Genomic DNA, 22,185 nt, shown 5'->3' on the forward strand with positions numbered 1-22,185 from the left:
TATATTATATATCATATTTTCTAGAATTTATACAATATAAAGTATACGAAAAATGCCCCAAAAAATCAAAAAGAAAAAAATTGCTCACAGTCCCATGATTCAGTCACTGTTTACAATTTAGAAAATGTGTGCACTGAAAACTTGATGATATTTGTAAGGAGATAGAGGGCAAACCCGTTTCAAAATCATGAACAGCTGGTTAGCTGAGGAGACAGTCTGTAGAAATGGAGAGAATGGAAGATTTGAGACAGTGATATTAGAAGAGCATGAAGCAACTAAATGAATGAAGAGGCGTCAGAGAGGAAAAATTTTTCCTCTACCCTTCTGAGTTCTTCTGGCTGGTCTAAGAATTAATCTGACATGAGACAGATTGACAGCAGAAAATCAAACATAAACTTAGTAACATGTAGACATGGGAGAGACCCAGGAAAATGGAGTAACTTGCCAGAATGTCTGAAGCCCTCACCTTAAATACCATCTTCAGCTAAAGACAAAAGAGGATGTTGGGGGCAGTGGTTTGAAACTTCATCGGGGAGGAAGGCAATTCACACAGAGATGGAAAAGCAAATGTTTGCTAAACAAATGTTTGCTGGGCTTTGCAGAGATGATGCAGAAACAGAGTGGACCCCGATCTGTAGGCCCTGCTGAGTTTCCCCAATACATCTAGCCTGTGTTCTTTAGATATCTCTAGTGATAGCTCTATTCTGGGACAGGACTTCTGTCTAAATTCTTTTAGGCAGTGAGGTGGAAGGTCAAAGATTCTTCCTGAGTCTTTGGGCCTTGATGGTTTTCACCTTGAAATAATCCGCATGTCAAAGAGACACATTTTGGTGTGGCAAATTTTGTTCCCCTGTAGAGTAAAAGTGTTATAAAGGTATAGTGTTAATATTTTTAAGGGAAAGAAAGGAAGTGATAAGCCACAAACAAAATCTCTTAGATCAAGAAAAAGCCCTAGTGTAAGCTCCCTGATAGAAAAAAAAGCTAGAGATAGCTCATAAGCCCCCAATGTAGAAAAACTAACGTCACCCAAAAGACTGATAACATTAGCCCTAAAAGCCCTGTGGGACTTCAGAGTAGCCAAAATGCTCCAGAAATAAACAGGATGAGGTCAAACTAATTAATCTAATTTATGGCCCACGTTGGGAAAGAGCAATCTGGCAGCTTCCTCACTGGATGCAAGAAAAATAAATTATTCTGTTCATATTTATTTTGGTTATATATTTTCTATGTAAGTTTAGCATCTTTTTTCAAATAAGTACTGCCCTTCCACTTAAGATTGATAACAGAGAAAATCAAGTTGGGGTTTTCTTTCTTTTTTTTTTTTTTTTTTTTTTTTTTTTGCGGTATGCGGGCCTCTCACTGTTGTGGCCTCCCCCGTTGCGGAGCACAGGCTCCGGACGCGCAGGCCCAGCGGCCACGGCTCACGGGCCCAGCCGCTCCGCGGCATATGGGATCCCCCCAGACCGGGGCACGAACCCGTATCCCCTGCACCGGCAGGCGGACTCCCAACCACTGCGCCACCAGGGAGGCCCTTTCTTTCTTATTGAGTTCAAAACTGAACAAGAAATGACTATAAAAGCTCAAGAACTTACAGTATAGACTCATGAAATAAGTTACAGAGGCGTGTAACTGAGAAAAGCAAGGGAAGAAGAGTGAGAAGATAAGAGCAAGGAGGGAAAGAGGGAAGGCAGAAGAGAGGGAGGATTTTTTTCTTAAGTTTTAAATAGATTTTGTTTTTAAAAGAAATGAGCCACATACGCTACAAGTTCTCAAATTCAATCTGAGACTCTCCATTACCAAAATTCTTAAATTGCTTTTAAAAGTTAAATTAACTGTTTAATTCTTCACAGTTTAGGCGTTCTAGGCATCCCTGTTGAGAACATTGACCTGATTAATTTTTCAGTTTACTTTTGGAAATTAGTTCTTTAGTCTGTAATTAAGCCAGGTGCCCGTAGACTCAACAATGAACCCCAAAGATATTCACATCACAATCCCTGGAACCCGTGAACATATTAGCTAACATAGTAAAAGGGTCTTCGCAGGTGTGATTACTTTCAGGATCTTGAGGAGGGGAGATGAGCCTGTGTTATTCAAGTGGGCCTTAAATGTGATCACAAGGGTTCTTACGGGAGAGAGGTGGCGGGAGATTTGGCAACAGAAGAGGGAATGCAAAATGGAAGCAAAAGATTGGAGTGATGTGAGGAAGGGGATGAAAGGGACCACTAGCCAAGTGATATAGGAGACTTCTGACGATTGGAGAAGGCAAGGAGACAAATTCTCCCCTGAAGTCTCCAGAAAGAACACACCCTTGCCAACACCTTGATTTTAGACTTTTGCAGATTTTAGACATTTCTCATCTCCAGAGCTATAAGAAAATAAATATGTTGTTTTAAGTCAGTAAATTGTGGTAATTGGTTACAACAACAATAGGAAACTAATATAGCAAGCTGATTTGAATGGATCTGAAAGTAAAAAACAGAAAAAACAGGGCTCTATATAATGTATATATATGTGTGTGTGCATGTATACATGCATATATATGTTCACATTCATATATACATATATACTTATATATTAAAAAGCTATTGATATATATCCATATATAAAAAGCTATTCATATATATATACACACACACATATATGTATGAAATCAAGTATCTGACATGTTAGACTTTTAATACAAATGGAAAATACAACACATTCCTCTGGAATCATGTGAAGGTGATGTGCATAATCACTATACCACTTTTACTACACTTCATCTTAGCCAAACAACCGAGAAGCAATTACTATACTGCTTGTGACTGTAGTGAAACACAGATGAGATTTAAATATGGCAGAAACTCTCTTCACTGACCTCCTCCTGAAGGAGTTGTGGATGAAATGATGATCATTTAACTGTAAAACATACTAACCCATGTCCACAGCACAGTGAATACTCTTGGGCAATAATAATACTCATGCCTACTTCTGTCCCACCAGTTAAGTGGTCTACTCTTCGTTGCGTTTGTTCCCAAACCTATTTATTTCAACTACACATCCGTAAGTTGATCACAAATATTGTAATTCTGTATGTACAATTTAAATTCCATAATTTGACTAAACATTTCATAAACGGATGAAATACAAATTGGAATTCATGAAATTCCAACTGTTGTTTTCATGAAAATACTTTGGAAAGATTTAATGCAGATGAAGAGCTCGTAAAATTGCTGTTAAAATATGTATGGGGGAGATAACTTAAAAGTTTTGGATAAAAATCATAAAACTCTAGGATTCTGTACTTAGACTACTTCACAAATGCCTTTAGTTTCGTAAAAGCTCTTCTCTAAGGACACCCAGAAGTGGAAATTAGAGATGATGTTGTGCTGGTTAAGAGTATAATCTTGGAAGACAGACAACATGTGTTTTAATCTTATCTCTACCATTTACTGACTGTATAATGTTAGGCAAGTTTCTTAACCTCAAATGTGAAATGAGGATGATAATAATTGCTACCTCAAAAAGATACTGGGAGGACTAAAAGTACATGACACATTGTAAGTGCTCAAATGTTATTATTAATACTGTTACTGCTACTATGTATATGGTTTATTCAGGAGTGACTACGGGGACCATCTATTGATGGAGCCATACTCAAAGAAGACCCCCGGGCTTTAAGTCAAAAGACTGATAAATGTACATATAGCTTTATGTTAAAATGAAGTTTTCAATTCTCCACTTTAGCCAGCTTTGCCAATTACCAAACCAATTCCAATCCTAATTGCTTTTGATGAGGGAATTCTCCTACAAGTTGGCTTATTTTTCTGCAAATTATTAGCTTAAAAACACAAAAAATAAGACCCAAATCCTATGAAAGTACAAAGCTCCCATGACAGGGTAGTATCACTTCGCTCAACCCTTCCTTCCATAGTTTTTTAAAGATTAAGAGTTTAAAACAGTAAAGCCATGTGCCTGTGGCCCATGGCACCCTGTACCAGTCCGGCTTCACCCTCTGTCCCTATGCAACATTCATCTTATAAAACAAGGGCCAAGGTCTTTTCAAGCTGAGGTTGGCCTTCTGTAGCTGGTGCAGGATTCCCATTGCACCTTGCTTTCAAACATTTCAATGTTGCATCTCTCTTGTTATCTTACCTTAAAAAATCATATTGAAGTAAATGGTGTCAGAACTATCCTAAGACCTAGCCTATTGTATTGGCCTAGGTCACCCAGAGGGGTCTACCCACGATAAATGAGGGAAATTAATCACTACCTCCCAACAAAATAAGTGGCGTGTGAGCAGACAAGCCTCTCGGGCTGCTGAGTGCTGGTCAGCACCGATACTCTGTGCAGGAATCTCTCTGCTGTGCCCTCCTTACCCCTGTTGCTGCGCTCTCCTCTGTGGCTCCGAAGCTTCCCCCCCCTCCGCCCCCCGCAGTCTCTGCCCTCGAAGGGGCTTCCTAGTGTGTGGAAACCTTTCCTCCTTCACAGCTCCCTCCCACTGGTGCAGGTCCCATCCCTATTCTTTGGTCTCTGTTTTTTCTTTCTTCTTTTGCCCTACCCAGGTACGTGGGGAGTTTCTTGCCTTTTGGGAGGTCTGAGGTCTTCTGCCAGGGTTCAGTAGGTGTTCTGTAGGAGTTGTTCCACATGTAGATGTATTTCTGATGTATTTGTTGGGAGGAAGGTGATCTCTGCGTCTTACTCTTCGGCCATCTTGAAGCTCCTCTCTGGATCTTGTTTTTTAATCCATTCATTTATTTTATGTCTTGTGATTGGAGAATTTAATCCATTTACGTTTAAAGTAATTATTGATAGGTAAAGACTTGCTATTGTCATTTTTTTAAGTTGTTTTCTGGCTGTTATGTAGATCCATTGCTCCTGCTGTCTTTGTATGTGTGTGTTTTGATGTCTTTTAGTATCTGTATGTTTTGAATTCTTTATCATGTTCTTTTGTGTAACTCTAAAGGGTTTTTTCCTGGTGGTCACCATGAGGCTCACATGAAATAGCTTAAAATTATAACACCCTGCGTTACACTGATAACAACTTAACTTCACCTGAATTTCTAAGCTTTACATTTTTACTTCTCCTTCCCCTCACATTTTTGGTTATTGATATTACAGTTTACATATTATTATATTGTATAACTAATAACAGATTATTATAGTTATGGTAATTTTTACATTTGCTTTTTAACTTTTAAACTAGAGCTGTAAGTGAATTAGCACCACCATTATCATAGTAAATAATCTAACTTTGACTATATATTTACCATGATCAGTGAGTTTTACTCTATCTTCTTACGTTTTTATGATGTTTATTATTGTCCTTTTACTTTCACTCAAAGAACTCCCTTTAGCATTTCTTGTAAGGCAGGTCTAGTGGTGATGAACTTCCTCAGCTTTTGTTTGTTTGAGAAAGTCTTTATCCCTCCTTCATTTCTGAAGGACAGCTTTGCTGGGTATAGGAATCTTGGTTAACAGGGTTTTTTTTTTTTTTTCCTTACAATATTTTGAATATATCATGCTATTCTCTTCTGACCTGAAACGTTTCTGTTGAGAAATCTATTGATTGTGTTATGGGAGTTCCCTTGTACATAACTTCTCTTCTTTTGCTGTTTTCAAAATTCCGCCTTTGTGTTTGACATTTGACAACTTAATTATAATGTATTTTGGAGTAGCTCTCTTTGAGTTCAACCTATTTGGCATCCTTTAAAGGCTCATGGATCTGGATGTCAATTTCTCTCCCCTGGTTTGGGAATTTTTTCAGCCATTATTGCTTTAAATATACTTTCTGGCCCTTTGTCTTTTTCTTCCCCTTCTGGAATTCCTATAATGTGGATATTGTTTCTTTTCATTGTGTCCCATATGTCCCATCAACTTTCTTTACTCTTTTTATTCTTTTTTCTCCTCTGACTGGATAATTTCAATACTCCTGTCTTCTCAGTCACTGATTCCTTCTTTGGTATGGTTGAGTCTGCCTTTGAAGCTCCCTACTGAATTCTTCAGTTTATTCATTATATTTTTATATTTTTTAGCTCTAGGATTTGTTTTTGTTTTTGATGGTTTTTATTCCTTTGAAGTTTTATTTTTGTTCATGTATTGTTTTACTGATTTCATTGAGTTGTCTGTGTCTTCTTGTATTTCACTAAACTTCTTTAAAAGGATTATTCTGAATTCTTTGACAGTTCATAATTTATATTTCTTTACGATTAGTAATTGGAGTTTTCTTAGTTTCCTTTGGTTTCATATTTACTTGGTTTTTTATGATCTTTGATTCCTTACATTGGTATCTGCACATTTGAGTAAGTGGTTTCCTCTTCCAGACTTAACAGGTTTGCTTTGTCAGAGACAATTCTTCACCAGTCAGCTGTTGGGTTCCTGTACATGTCTGCTGGTAACATCCTTGGGCCACTTGGGCTTGCTGGGTCCATTTTGGGGTGAGGCCACTACATGAGCTCCAAGGTTGGGGGTGTGTGTTGCTGGCTGAGAACTGTTGGATAGGACTGTTGGCTTTGTGCCCTGCCCACATGAGGCTGTAGGATGGGCTCCACAGTTGCCTGAGTTTTCTCATCAGGCTTCCTAGATGGTGGGGACTGGGGACTATACTGAGCAGTAAGGTGGAGCTATGAATTAATATTAAAGGATAGCAACTCTGGAAATCAGATTCTTCCCCCTCCTCAGGGTTTGTTTTTGCTACTTGTTTTAGTTGTTGTTTGTTGCTTTAGTAACGTTTTAATCTCATTTTGTAAACTCTGTATTCTTTGTCATATGTGGTTGAAGTCGTATGTGGCTGAAGTCTGTACTCTTTGTCATGTGATAGAAGTCTCGTTTCTGTCATTGTAGTGGTCAGCTAGTGACTTGACAGAGTTCCCTAAATGCCTAGAATGCCCCCCCAAAAAAGTGTCCTAGTTTTGGCAGATGGGCTCTTTGTGTTGGAGGAAACCTTCAGCTGTCAGCCAAATAATATACAACTCTATCATAACCTTCACTTCTTGCTTATGGAGAACCTGAAGATCAGACAAAGGTGAGAGTTTTAAAGCCTCTCAGATTTTTTTAAATTTTATTTATTTATTTATTTTTGGCTGTGTTGGGTCTTCGTTGCGGTGCGCGGGCTTCTCATTGCGGTGGCTTCTCTTGTTCTGGAGCACTGGCTCTAGGTGCGCAGGCTTCAGTAGTTGTGACACGTGGGCTCAGTACTTGTGGCTCGCGGGCTCTAGAGCACAGGCTCAGTAGTTGTGGCACATGGGCTTAGTTGCTCCGTGGCATGTGGGATCTTCCTGGACCAGGGCTCAAACCTGTGTCCCCTGCATTGGCAGGCGGATTCTTAACCACTGAGCCACCAGGGAAGCCCCAGCCTCTCAGATTTTTAGAGCAGGTACCCAGCTTTGGATATGTGCTTGGCCTTCTATTAATAGATTCCTAAGACTATCTGGGAGTTTTTCAAAGTCCTTATTCTCTTCATTCCCTAGCCTTTCCTCCCAAGTTTTTCATTTTGTCTCTTGTTTATCCCAACTGTTACTTCTTGTCCAGGAGGTAGCAGCTAATGCTTTTACCTTTTAAGTATTTTTGAATGTCCCCACCCCACCCTGGTAGCTGCCTCCACCTTGGGAAAGTTCCAAGTGAGGTGAAATAAACATAAGCCCTTTGTGCTGGTACTTCAGGAAGCCAAAATAAAGGGCTAAACAACCAACCTCAATTCTTTGAGAATAAGGTTCATTTTTCTCCTTCTGGTACTAGGAACCTATACATGGAATGTGAGCTGTTGTCTTCCAAGATGCCACTGAGAAGGGAAGCAGGGGATAAGGACAGGGTAAGTTAAAGTTTTTTTCTTGATTGGTTGCTATAAACTTTATTTCCAGAGTGCTAATGAAGTTGATTCTGACAGTTTTTGGCAGTTTATTTGCTGCTTTTGTGGAAGAACAGGCTTTTGGAGTACTCTGTCCATACTATTTTCATTGACATTACTCTATGCTTATTTTAAAATATGGTCTGTGGATACAATCAAACTATCATTTCCACAAATGCAAAAGGACTGAGTATTGAAAATGTAGCTAAAAGTATGGTGATGATGGAAATGATGTAACCAAAGAATCAGAACTATTAACATTACATGGTGCTGTCCTCTGACAAAATTTTGATAGTGTTTGTTGGTGGCCAGTGCAGTATGCTAGGAACAGTTGGACCAGAAAGAACATTTTGAACCCTAAGCAGTGTGTTAGTGGAGGAGATTCTGTAGATTGCTTTTTTGCGTGTGTGGAAAAATGAGGGACTAAGAAATTGGACATCAATAGGAGACGTTATAGTGGTTTTCCAAGGAGATGTTTCAGTGGTTTTCCAGTTATGTTCATCAAATTCTAATGTTTGCAGAGGGAACTTGGACTGACTTGAAGGGGGATTGACAAGGAAGGTCACAGATGGTGATGTTCCAAGCTTCCCACTTCTGTAGTCAACCACAATAGTCTCATCTGTTTAATATATTAGGGCTGTATGAAAAAAAATTTCAAATTCAGTTTTCATTGTTAAAAACTTATAAAAGTCACAACATAGCCTGCTATAAAGGACTACATGATAAAGATGACTGATTATAAATACCATAGAACTTTGGGCAAAAAGAATCTCTGTGAGATGGGGTAGAATTAGGGTTGCACTAAATTAGAAGATTAGGAAGTTATCCCAGTCTCATCCCCAGGGAGAAGGGCTATAGGCACCATTGCCTTCTAATCCCATTATTGTCTAACACAAGGTAGGTACTTTTGTAAATATCTATCATCTGAGCTATGGAAGGAAATAAGGTTGGATAAGCCTGTGGGGCCAGATTATAGCAGGTTTTGATCTAAAGGAAAAAAAAGTAGTAGATAAAGTAAATAAAATTCCTGAGAACAAAATGTTAGCATACAAAGTTTAAGGAAATGGCATGTGATAAGAATTTTAGGATGAAGACAAGCATTAAGGGGACCAGCCAGAAAGGTACTGATGGTTTGGTCAATTTATAGTATTAGAAGAGTCCTCACTTTTAGGTATTTGGTGTATTTGTGGAAGAGAGTTAAAAGCATTAAACATAATTTTGGCCCTCAAAGAGCCTCAGGTATGTAGAAAAGGCTTAGAATGAGTAGGTGAGTTCAAGGAGGGCCAAGAGATGGAAGAGCAGCTCTGGAACTTCTAGCTTGAAGTTTTTGGAAATTTTTTTAAAAAGGAAAAGGGGCGGGCTTCCCTGGTGGCGCAGTGGTTGAGAGTCTGCCTGCCGATGCAGGGGACACGGGTTCGTGCCCCGGTCCGGGAAGATCTCACGTGCCGCGGAGCGGCTGGACCCGTGAGCCATGGCTGCTGAGCCTGCGCATCTGGAGCCTGTGCTCCGCAATGGGAGAGGCCACAACAGTGAGAGGTCCGTGTCCCGCAAAAAAAAAAAAAAAAAAAAAAAAGGAAAAGGGGCAAGTCCATATGGACTTCAGACAAGTATGAAATTTTAAAAACTGATATTTTATGATCAAAGTGAGAATAGTGTTCTCTTTAAGGAGGGGGCGGGGTAACAGGGAGCCTTCTCGGGTCCTGGAAATGTCTTGATCCAGGTGTTGGGTTTCATGGATGTGTTAAGATGTAAGTTATGTAAGTTTTAGAAATTGCTATATGTTTTTAAAAGTACCTTTCTATGACATTTTGGACAATTCTCTGAAAACTTATGCTTATAAAATGTATATTTAAACTTATAATTTATACCTAAAATTCTTCCTTGGATATAAGTAAACAGTTTAAATTTTTTTATACCATAAAGCCCAAGTCATATTTACATTTGCTTGGTTAATGACATGGCACATCAGCTTTTAGTCTTGAGGTAACTGCACTTAGGGAGATGCCCTGTGGTCACATATGTTTGTATCCTTTGCTTTCCTTTCTCATTTTCTCCTGTCAAATGCAAGCTATTCTGCTAAGGAGGCAAAACCCAGCTCCTTTGTATCTGCAGACAACACTAGTCCCAGTAATTTACAAACCACACTATAGCAGGGAACTCAGTGTATCCCTTTGGAGCAAGTGTTCCCATTTTGTATCATTCCAGCATCATTCACAACTAGTACAGATGGTTCTTTCTTATGCTGAGAACAGCCTGAAGTTTTCACCAGGTAATTTTTGATTTCTTTACTGACCAATATTCCCTAAATTCATAAGAAAAAATGTAATAATTTTACCATGTTAAAAAGATCACAATAAGAGCTTGTTTATCACCTAACCATAATATAGTTAACACATGGCAGAAGAAATTGCTTGGGTTTAAAAATAGCTTTATTTAGCATACCAAAAACACAGAAACATAAGAAAAACCTTACCTAGAATAAACATAAAAATAGTTAAATACCATAATTTAATGTAAACCAAGTGTTTAAAAATGTGTAATATTATAAAATACATGCTATTTACACAGAACCAAGTTAAAGCTACCTCCACAGTTATCCTATCAGATCATCAATCTTGAAGTCATCAGTAACAGTGAATCAAACACAGCATCTGTATTTGTACTGGTCAATAGGAAAACAAGAAATCATTTAATTTACTTTCAACAGATAACAGTTCATTGTAACATTCAAAGCAGGGAGGCAGAAAAGTGCCAGTTCTAGGATTCCAGACACAAGCAGTGCATGTGGAGGCCTGGGAACGGGTCCACTGGAAGACCCGGAAGCTCATTCTTTCATTTAAATGCACATTGGTTGATTCAATTTAGTTACTGCTTAAGGAAGGTACTAAATGTATCTGTAAAAATAAACCTTTATTAAAAATAATCAAAGGTGGATGTAATAGGTAAGAAAGGCCAAAGCATAAAAAATATATGTTATTCCAGATAAGCCCCTTTAATTATAACAAATGTTAAGAAACGCAGTTTATAAAACCAGATGGGGTAGCAAAAGGGTTTCTAAAAATGTCAAACCCAAACCAATATCAAACAAAACAAAGTAACTGAAGAGACTGTTTCTTGAAGAAAGTATTTATTTTGTTTATCTTAAAAATTTACTTATCCTGTCATTATCACCTGAATGCTGCCAGGAGACCTGTGGCTGATGCCAGTTATCACTGTGGAGTAGTGTGGTCTGTGACCAACAGTCTAAAAAGCTGTAGTCATTGATCAGTTTAATCATTTGGCTTTTCCTTCAAGGATCAACATTCATTCTTATACTGAAATTCGGGTATCTCTAAGAGGCAGCATTAAGTCCAATACCAGGAGTTTAGAATGTAAAATAAAATTGCAAGAATACATACTTAGTAATAGAACATCCTGCTTCTTTGTCTAATCCTGTAATTCTCAAACTTTTGGTCTCCAGACCCTTTTATACTCAACATTTGTTGGGGATCTGGGCACCAAAGAGCTTTTGTTTATGGAGTTTATATGTACCAGTATTTGCCATCTAAGAAAGTAAAACTGAAAAAATTTTTAAGTATTTATTCATTTAAAAAGTAAAAAGTCCATTGCATGCTAACATAAATAACACTTTAAAGAAAATAGTTATGTTTTCTAAAACAAAAAAAAATTCATGGGAAGATGGCTTTTACATTTTTAACTACTTTTTTGAGAGAGAGAGAGTGGAAAGACAACTAATGTCTTGGTTATTATTATGAGAATACTTTTGATCCCACAGATCCCCTCAAAGGTTCTCAAGGACACCCAGGGGTTCACTGGCCACACTTTGAAAACTGCTGGTTTAATCTAAGGCCTGTTATTAATGACAAAAAAGTCCACACAAAAGGAGCCTTACTTTTGTTTTAAAAATAAACCAAAATACATACCTACACACATGCACACAAATCACTGGCTCAAACACTCCCACTCTCAGCTTTAAATAGAAGCCACAGATCACCATGAACTCATGACCAAATTCAAAATAATATTGTCATTTCTGCTGAGACCAGGTTCAAGATTTATTCATTTTTAGTCCATGAAAGCTATAAAACCTATTATCTAAACATAGACATCTTAGTTCCCTTTCCAACATTTGCTTAATCCTGTTTGTGCTGAGCTGGCAGTCGTCATTAGGTAGGCGCAGCATCGGTAGAGACCAGAGAATGACAGGTGTTTAACTAAGAGTCCACACACCCAGATTAGGAACACGTTAGCCATTTATGGAGCCGCCTACTCTACTTCCTCACTATGTGAAAACTCAGATACATTTTAGGGAAACGGGGAGAAAATTCTCCCTTCATAGGAGCAATGAGAACGATGCTATGACCTTTCACTTAGAGAGCTCTTCACTTCTTACAAATGACTTTCATGCACACCACCTCGTTAGATACTTTTAAAGCCCCAGGAGAAAGGCAGGGCAAAGGATACTATTGCTGTTTCAGAGGGGAGAAATTTGAGGGTCAGATGTGGGTCTTTGCCAAGGTAGCCTGGCAAGTGTATGGCAGAGCGGAATTCGAATTCAGGTCATCTGACTCCTTAGTTCAGGGTCCTCCTTCCTTGCGTTTGGGGGAGTCTGGGTGGGCTGGAGATGGAGGCAGCAGGGTACGACACTTCCAAACCCTGCATTCCTGCTGCCCGCTCAACACTACGCAGTCATGGGAGTGGCACAGACATTTCCCTGACCGATATAATGAATTTTCCATCAGTGCATGTATAACTTTTATTTTTCCTTTCTGAGCCAGTTTATGTTGGCAGTTTATTCACAGCCTGTTCCCCCTGCTCCAAGGGAAAAGTAAAAATCCTGCAGTTAAAAAAAATCTGATGAAAATACAAAATGAAATAGCAACAATGAGGTCTGTGTGCAGGTATAACTAGATTTATTGTGCACGTGGCACAGCACAGACTTTGCAATCTTCCTCCACCAACTGGAGAACAATATAAAAATCACAGTTCTTAATTTAATGGAAAATTGCCTCCTAATCATCTTGAGACAAAGGCGTCACTATATAAAAACATTAAGAAAATAATTTCAGGAATTTTAACTAAATTCTTAGGTGCTTGAAGATTCTGTGGTGGTAGGAGAAGGAGTAAAGGGCAATGAAACAACGAGAAAACAATACTGTGGCCAATGGGCAAAGGAGAAATCTGCATCTGTTCCCTGTCATTAATACGTGTATCTACTTGAGAAATTATTCTTTTGCCAGGAAATCCACTCCATCAAGATGTTAATACAAATAGCATGAGACATGCAAAGATACTGAGCAAATACTGTTTAATTTTTGTGGGGGAGGCAGTCAATAACAGCAACAAAAATCCCTCCTATGAAACCAGCCAAATGCCACTAAGGACCCATGATTTTCTTGCTGTCCACTGAAATAAGCAAGGTATTGTTTATTGTGCCTTCCTTCTCTGTTGCCTTCTGAGATGTTCCTAAAGTCAAGATTGACTGCTTGCATTTTTCTTTCCTTTTAAGGTAGTTGAAGAAGGTTAACAAAAGCCTGTAAGAATTAGAAAACATGCTAAGTTCATCTTATTTTCAAAATTCAACAGCATGTTGCTACCTGTTACACAACTTGTTGGTGCCTTCTCCCCCACCCCGGTTTTGGTGAGTAATGTTCTAACTGTACAGGTGATTTAGATAGATGTTAATGACTTTTTAAGACAGTTGCCTGTACACTGGGCTGATGTACAAACACATATATGTACATATATACATAAACATATATACGTACACACATGTACCTCTCCTCACATGAAGACCTCCACTAGTATTTTTCCCTCTTAACATATTTCCATTAGCAAAAATGAGCATGGATAATGAATTTATAGTAGGAAACAAAACTAATGAAAATCAAATCAGAGGATGTGAAGTGGTATGCTGTCAGAATCCAATAAGTCAAATGCACATTTATGTAGTGGTAAAGTGCTAGAAAGTTCTTTCATTAGTATTTTAAAAATGATTATAATAAAAAGAAGTGTGCAGTTTCATTTGATGGTGGTGACCACAGGCACCATAGCAATGGCACTGGCTGAGTTGGAGTTGATGATGTCCTCATACTCCGGGGGTGGATCTAAATGAGGTTCTGTTTCACTCCTCCGCAGGTTCACCTGACCAGTGGCTTCCTCGTAGGTCGGTGGGGGATCGCAATTGGACAGGCGAGTGGAGACGGAATCTGAGCGCCCAACTACATATTCCAGAAAGCCTGGCGACAATCCGCTGCTATCAAAGACTTCATCTGGTGGTGGAGGCGGAGTGATAATATTGAGGTTCTGAGGGAAAGGAATATGGCCTTCAGTCACCGTCTGTCGGCGAGTTTTGTTTCTTAGGAAGCATCTCCAGATTAGGAAAATGACAAGGAGGATAATGAAGAGGCCAAAGATTAATGGAAAGGTAAGGTAAAACTGAAACCAGTCACTTCCTCTGTTACTCTCTCCTTGTTGTGCTTTTGTGTAAGTGTTCCAAAACTCCTTCTGAAAATACAAGACGAAATGAATTGAAAATCAGTGTAATCAAAAGATAGGAGATAGCAAATGAACACATATCTGGGTTCTATTAACATGATGAAAACAAAACCCAAAACCAGACTCGCTGGTTCAGATGACCTACAGCCTATATTTTCCCTGACAAGAGATTACAAATCATGGTGCTCACTCTGGATCCTCCCCTAATATGGTCAGTCAGAACCAAAAGTCTTTAAGACTTGGTGTTATTTGTATTTTCAGTTATGACATATTACAAGGGGAAAAAAAGCATAAGGAATTTTCCTTTTTCCAAATATACCACATAATCTTCCCTTTAAAATCTAAGTTAAATACCATTTTCCATGTCCAATTACGAGCTTCTCATTCACGGATCCCATCATCATTGTGCTATTTCTGGCTGTTCAAATGCTTCACAGATGAATGCCTTGTTTTCTAATGGTTCTGTTTGGGATCCTCTTCTACCAGATATTCCTCCCCAGCCCCAAAGTACACAGCTCTAATGCATCTAAGGTAAGTCCCTAGCATATAAACATTGAATAAGTAGTAGTGATTATAATGAATTCTTGTATATCATAATCAAGCCTCTGCTTCAAACTGACTGATTAATCTATATCCCAAACCTTGGTACAAACACCACCCCCAATGCTATTGACTTTGTTTTCAAGGCTTAAACTTAGCCAATAATAGCTTTTTTTTAAAAAACAATATTTGCAGGCACTACAGGTCACTGATATTATTTAAATATCTGGCAGAAAGTAAGACGGTGGGCATTATAAAGCTGCTTGTTTTATAGTACTATATTTTATTACTCATAAAGGCTTTGACTGGGTATAACAAATGACCCACAGTCATCAATGTTCCACCCCTGAACTCAATCTCCTATAAGGTACATTATTATTCCAACATTCTGTGATTCTAAGATAAAATTTCAATATGCTATAAGAAATATGGTATTTACTAAAGGCTATGTACAGATGAAAATACACAAGGTGCAATATTAAAACAAGCCAAGGTTAGAGACAGTATAATCCCAAATCATACAGCATTTATTTTAGGACAATACCCCAAACTTGAAATTATATTTTTATTCGTGAAACAATCACTTGATAATCACAGGTTGAAAACTCATGAAACACAGATACATGAAGCTTTTTTTAAACAATAAAACTGTACACTATTAACTTTTTGCATAATTGTTACTTTTAGGATTGCCAACTTTATTACAGAAAATATATATTACATAAAAATTTACTAATGCAGAAACATCTAAAAGAGAAAACCACTCATCTGCAATGAATTACATTGCAAAGATATAATCACTAGTAACATTTTCGGTTTACATCTACTCTTACTTCCAACTCACATTCGAATCCTTACACACATACACATTCTTTAGAAATTTGGAATCAAACTGTACTAAACCACAAGAAACTTTTTAATAATGTACTTACAGAGACCCACCAAGTATCTGATTTGTAGTCGATTTTCTTTACCTATATAGATGAGGATTTCTCCTCTCTTCCTAATCTCTCAGATCATCATCTCCTTCCCCCCGCCCCCGCATTTAATCTTAACCATAAAACACAATAAATATGTGATTTCAGATAATTATCTAATGCTAATCTTAGATAAACACAATAAAATGTGGCTTTTTAATCTTGTCTAGTCACTTTGGGATAATCGAGCATCAATGATGCACATGAAAATGATTCTTTTTTTTCATGCTTGGCTTGTGTGATTCAATTTCTGTAGTTTCTTTGGCATGCTCAGAAATCTACAGACTAGTAATTTTTTTTCCTTTGGGAGAAAAAAACTTTAAAACAAAGTCACACTTTTATTTTCCAGGGTTAAAAATAAAGCTTAGGCAAAAATGGAATTACAACACTGATTTTTACTTTACCTATAGCAACTCAATTCTTAAGCCACACCCAATAATGAAGGTATAATTATCATCCCTACTTGCAGATGAGGAAATGGAGGCTCAGAGATGTTACCAAATTATAAAACCAAGGTCATTTAACACACAAATGTTGGGGCTGGGATTTGAATGCCACAGGCCTGGCGTCAGAGCAAACCAAAAAGCAATCTGCCCTGATGTATAAGGTTTTTTAAACCTGGACACTTTCCTAGAAAATTCAATCTTCTCATCATGTTAAAATGTGGAGTTGAAAGCAAGTAACAATGATCTGAATAAAAGGTACTGACAGATTTATTTCTTGGGAAACTAGCCTAACTTTGTCTTTGAGGCAAGAGAATTGGAGAAATAGTCACATGAGATCAAGTAAAATACTACAACTGCCATTCAAACAAATAAACCCAGTTTATGTCTTTCTGAGCTCTTTAGATTATTCTCTATCTATCTTACTGAAAACAGCCAGAACATATTCAGAAAGAGCAAATAAATCATTTCAAGACTTGGTAAAAAACCTTAATCTTTACTGCAGAAGGTATTCATATGGATTAAGACTTGCCCACCAGGTGAGTGCCAAGCAGCCTGCTTTATGAAGAAGGTATGATTGATCTCCAATGTGAGGTAACACAGGTTTTGTTGTTACTGATGCTTGTTTTGTTTTGTTCCTTCTTTCCATGATGGCTTTTACTTTTGTCATTTCTTAACCCTGGGTCTGGATCTTTCAGATTACATGTAAGGATCAAATTTAACTTGCATGGAAAATAATTTATAACTAAGTGTAATACAATAATGATATATTACAATGTGATATTGTAACTAATAAAAATATTATAATATAAAAGACTTGGTAAAACAGTGCTTTAGAGAGAATGAAAATTTGTTTAATGAAGAAAAAATTTTAATGAAAAAGACGAAAGGGATTCAGTAGTTTTAGATAAGGCTAAAATTACACAGATAATAAATGTAATCTGAAGGGACCAGACAGGTCTGACAATCATTTCAGATATGGAAAAACCCTTGCATCCCTGGGATAAATCCCACTTGATGGTGGTGTATGATCCTTTTAATGTATTGTTGGATTCAGTTTGCCAGTATTTTGTTGAGGATTTTTACATCTATGTTCATCAGTGACACTGGCCTGTAATTTTCTTTTTTTGTAGGATCTTTGTCTGGTTTTGGTATCAGGGTGATGGTGGCCTCATAGAATGAATTTGGGAGTGTTCCTTCCTCTGCAATTTTTGGGAAGAGTTGGAGAAGGGTAGGTGTTAACTCTTCTCTAAATGTTTGATAGAATTTGACTGTGAAGCCATCTGGTCCTGGACTTTTGTTTCTTGGGAGTTTTTAAATCACAGTTTCAATTTCAGTACTTATGATTGGTCTGTTCGTATTTTCTACTTCTTCCTGGTTCAGTCATGGGAGATTGTGCCTTTTTAAGAATCTGTCCATCTTATTGGCATAGAGTTGCTTGTAGTAATCTTTCATGATCCTCTGTGGCATGTGCTGTAACTTCTCCTTTTTCATTTCTAATTTTATTGATTTGAGCCCTCTCCCTTTTTTTCTTGATGAATCTGGCTAAAGGTTTATCTTCTCAAAGAACCAGTTTTAGTTTCATTGATCTTTTCTTCATCTCTATTTCATTTATTTCTACTCTGATCTTTATGATTTCTTTCCTTCTACTATGGGTTTTGTTTCTTCTTTCTCTGTTTGCTTTAGGCATAAGGTGGTTTATTTGAGATTTTTCCTGTTTCCTGAGGTAAGATTGTATTGCTATAAACTTCTCTCTTAGAACTGCTTTTGCTGCGTCTCACAGGTTTTGGATTGTCATGCTTTCATTTTCATTTGTCTCTAGGTATTGATTTCTTAAGTGATCCATTGGTTATTTAGTAGCATATTTTTTAGCCTCCATGTGCTTGTGTTTTTTTTACACATTTTTCCTTGTAGTTGATTTCTAATCTCATAGCATTGTGGTTGGAAAAGATGCTTGATATGATTTCAATTTTCTTAATTTTAAACTGAGGTTTGCTTTGTGGCCCAGCATGTGACCTATTCTGGAGAATGTTCCATGTGCACTTGAGAAGAATGTGTATTCTGCTGCTTTTGGATGGAATGCTCTATAAATTTCAATTAAGTCCATCTGGTCTAGTGTGTCATTTAAGGCCTGTGTTTGCTTATTGATTTTCTATCTGGATGATGTCTATTGATGAAAGTGGGGTGTTAAAGTCCCCCACTACTATTGTGTTACTGGTGATTTCCCCTTTTATGGCTGTTAGCATTTGCCTTATATATTGAGGTACTCCTATGTTGGATGCATATGTATTTACGTGTTCTGTCTTCTTCTTGGATTGATCCCTTGTCATTATGTGGTGTCCGTCCTTCCTTGTCTCTTTAACATTCTTTAGTTTAAAGTCTATTTTGTCTGATATGAGTATTGCTACTCCAGCTTTCTTTTGATTTCCATTTGCATGGAATACCTTTTTCCATCCCCTCACTTTCAGTCTGTATGTGTCCCTAGGTCCGAAGTGGGTCTCTTGTAGACAGCATATATATGGGTCTTGTTTTTGGATCCATTCAGCTAGTCTGTGTCTTTTGGTTGGAGCATTTAGTCCTTTACATTTAAGGCAATTATTGATATGTATGTTCTTATTGCCATTTTGTTTTGGATTTTGTGGTGAAGGTCTCTTTTCTTCCCTTCCTCTTTTGGTCTGTCCTCTTGTGATTTGTTGACTATCTATCTTCAGTGTTGTGTTAGGATTCCTTTTTCTTTTTTTGTGTGTGTATCTATCTATTGTACATTTTTGGTTTGTGGTTCCCATGAGGTTTTGATATAGCAGTCTATGTATAAATAAGATTGTTTTAAAAGTTACTGGTCTTTAATTTCAAATGCATTTCCAATATCCTGCATTTGTACTCTCCTCTTCTCATGATTGCTGGTTGTGATATCATATTTGTGTGTTTAAGAGACAACCAAGAGCTAGCGCAGGGTTGAATGATAAGGTTCATCTCCTACATGAGGCTACTCCTTCAAGACTGAGAGAGGTGGTTGTTTCATCTACTATATAGAAACCAATACAAAGAGTCAAGGAAAATGAAGAAACAGAGGAATATGTTGCAAATGAAACAAGATAAAAACCTCAGAAAAAACTCCTTAATGAAACAGGTAAGTGACTTAGTTATCTGATAAAGAGTTCAAAATAAATGATGGTCATAAAGATGTTGCTGTACTCAGGAACATCAGGTAAGGAATGGATAAACTCAGTGATAACTTTCAAAGGAAGTCACAGAGCTGAAGGATACAATAACTGTACTGAAGAATACACTAGTGGGGTTCAACAGCAGACTAGATGAAGCAAAAAAGGTCAGTGAACTCAAAGACAGGGCAGTGGAACTCACCCAGTCAGAGCAGCAAAAAGAATGAAGATGATAGCTTAAGGGACTGTGGGGACATCAAGCTGACTTAACATTCACATTTTAGGGAGGTGCCAGGAGGAGGAAAGAGAGAGAAAGGGATGGAAAGATATTTTGAAGAAATAATGGCTCAAACTTCCCTAACCTGGGGAAGGAAACAGACATCCAGATTGGGAAGCCTAGGGAGTTCCAAACTAACAAGATGAACCCAAAGAGACACACACCAAGACACATTATAATTGATAAAAGTTAAGGAGAGACTTTTAAAAGCAGCAAGAGAAAAACAATTCGTAACATACAAGGGAACCCGGTAAGACCAGCAGTAGGTATTTTAGCCGAAATGCTGCAGGCCAGAAGGGAGTGGCATGATATAGTCAAAGTGCTGAAAGAAAAACTTCCAACCAAGAATCATCTAAGTATTGATAGTTAGACAGAAAGAGTTTACTGGACAAGCAAAAGGTAAAGGAGTTCATCATCAGCCTTACAGGACATGTTAAAGGAATTTTTCTTTAAGCTGAAAAAAAGGCACTAATTAGTAACAAGAAAGCATATGAAAGGATAAATCTCACTGGTAAATATATAGTAAAATGGTGGATTAAAGCTAGTATGAATGTTAAAGGACAAAAGTAGTAAAAATAACTACAGACAGACATAGTTGACCCTTGAACAACACAGGGGTTAAGTGTGCTGACCCTCCACCCACTTGAAAATTTGCATATACCAGTTCCACATCTGTGGAGTCAACCAACTGTACATTGTGTAGTACTATAGTATATATTTAGTGAAAACAAATCCATGTGTAAGTAAGTGGACCTGGGCAGTTCAAACCCATGTTATTCAAGGGTCAACAGTATGTAAGGGATATAGAAGATAAAGAGATGTAAAATGTGATATGAGAAGCATAATGTGGAGGGGGGAGGAGTAAGAATGTAGAACTTCAGAATGTGTTCAAAGTTAAAGTATAGACTGTTAAGTTGTTTTAAGTTGCTATATGTAAGCCTCATGGTAGACACAAAGCAAAAACCTATAGTAGACACACAAGATAAAGCAAAAGAAATCTAAGCGTACTACTAAAGAAAATCATCAAATCACAAAGGAAAAGAACAGAAGAAATGAATAGAGAACTATAAAACGGTAAGAAAACAATTAACGAAACAGCAATAAGTATATACCTATAATTCATTACTTTAAATGTAAACGGACTAAAGTCTGTAATCAAAAGACAGAGTGGCTGCATGCATTAAAAAAAAAGACCTATCTATATGCTGCCTTCAAGAGACTCACCTTGCATGTAAGGACACACAGACTGAAAGTGAAGGGATGGAAAAAGATACTCCATGCAAATAGGAACCAAAAGAAAGCTGGGGTAGCTATACTTACACCAGACAAAATAGACTTTAAAACACACACTGTAATAAGAGAGAAAGAAGGGTGTTACATAAAGGGGTCAGTCCAACAGGAGTATATACCATTTGTAAATATTTATGCACCCAACATCGGAGCATGTCAATGTATAAAGCCAAGATTAACAGCCCTAAAGGGAGAAATAGCAGTACAATGATAGTAGGGGACTTTTATACCTCACTTTCATCAATGGATAGGTCAACCAGACAGAACATCGATAAGGAAACATCAGCCTTAAATGATACATTAGAACAGATGGACTTGAGAGATATAGAGATCATTCCATCCAAAAGCAACAGAATACACATTCTTGTTAAGTGCACATATAATTTCTTCCAGAATAGTTCATATGTTAGGCCACAAAACAAACCTTAATATATTAAGAAGACTGAAAGCTGCTATCAAGCATCTTTTCCAGCCACAGTGGGATGAAACTAGAAGTCCGTTACAAGAAGAAAACTGGAAAATTCAGAAATATGTCGAGATTAAACAACATGTGAACAACCAATGGGTCAATGAAGAAATCAAAGAGAAAAAAAATTCCTGGGACAAATGAAATGGTAATAAAACATACCAAAACGTATGGGATGCAGCAAAAGCAGCTCTAAAGGGAAGTTCATTGTAATAAATTCCTACATCAAGAAACAAAAATTGTAAACAACCTAATTAATTTTATACCTCAGTGAACTAGAAAAAAGGAAAAAGTAAGGCCAAAGTTAGTAGAAGGAAGGAAATAACAAAGATCAGAGTGGAAATATATGAAATAGGGACTAAAAAAGACAATAGAAAAATCAGTGAAACTGAGAGCTGGTTCTTTGAAAAACTAATAAAGTTGACAAGCCTTTAGACTCACCAAGAAAAAGGGAGGACTAAAATAAAATCAGAAATGAAACAGGACACATAACAACTGATACCACAGAAACACAAAGTATGTAAGAGACTACTATGAACAATTACCTGCCAACAAATTTGACAACCTAGAAGAAATGGATAAATTCCTAGAAACATACAAACACCAAGACAGGATCATAAAGAAAGAAAATCTGAACAGACCAATTACTAGTAATTAAATTAGAGATGATTAAACAAAAAACCTCCCAGCAAAAGACAAGGACCAGAC

At 37.4% G+C, this 22,185-nt stretch overlaps 1 protein-coding gene across 3 annotated transcripts in view; it reads right to left on the reverse strand.

Moving 5' to 3' along the window:
* Window positions 1-10,236: 10,236 nt before the first annotated feature.
* PRRG1 (proline rich and Gla domain 1) overlaps window positions 10,237-22,185 on the reverse strand; it is a 148,754-nt gene continuing 136,805 nt past the window's right edge. For 2 of the 3 annotated variants that reach the window (XM_082609429.1, XM_082609430.1), the window contains one exon: window positions 10,237-14,332. In XM_082609429.1, the coding sequence (XP_082465555.1) occupies window positions 13,847-14,332 (486 nt within the window). In that variant the 3' untranslated portion in view covers window positions 10,237-13,846. The remainder of the gene's footprint in view (window positions 14,333-22,185) is intronic. The other variant, XM_082609431.1, reaches the window with a different exon arrangement.

Source organism: Mesoplodon mirus, assembly GCF_964341445.2.
Source record: "Mesoplodon mirus genome assembly, chromosome: X".
Classification (NCBI taxonomy): Eukaryota; Metazoa; Chordata; class Mammalia; order Artiodactyla; family Ziphiidae; genus Mesoplodon; species Mesoplodon mirus.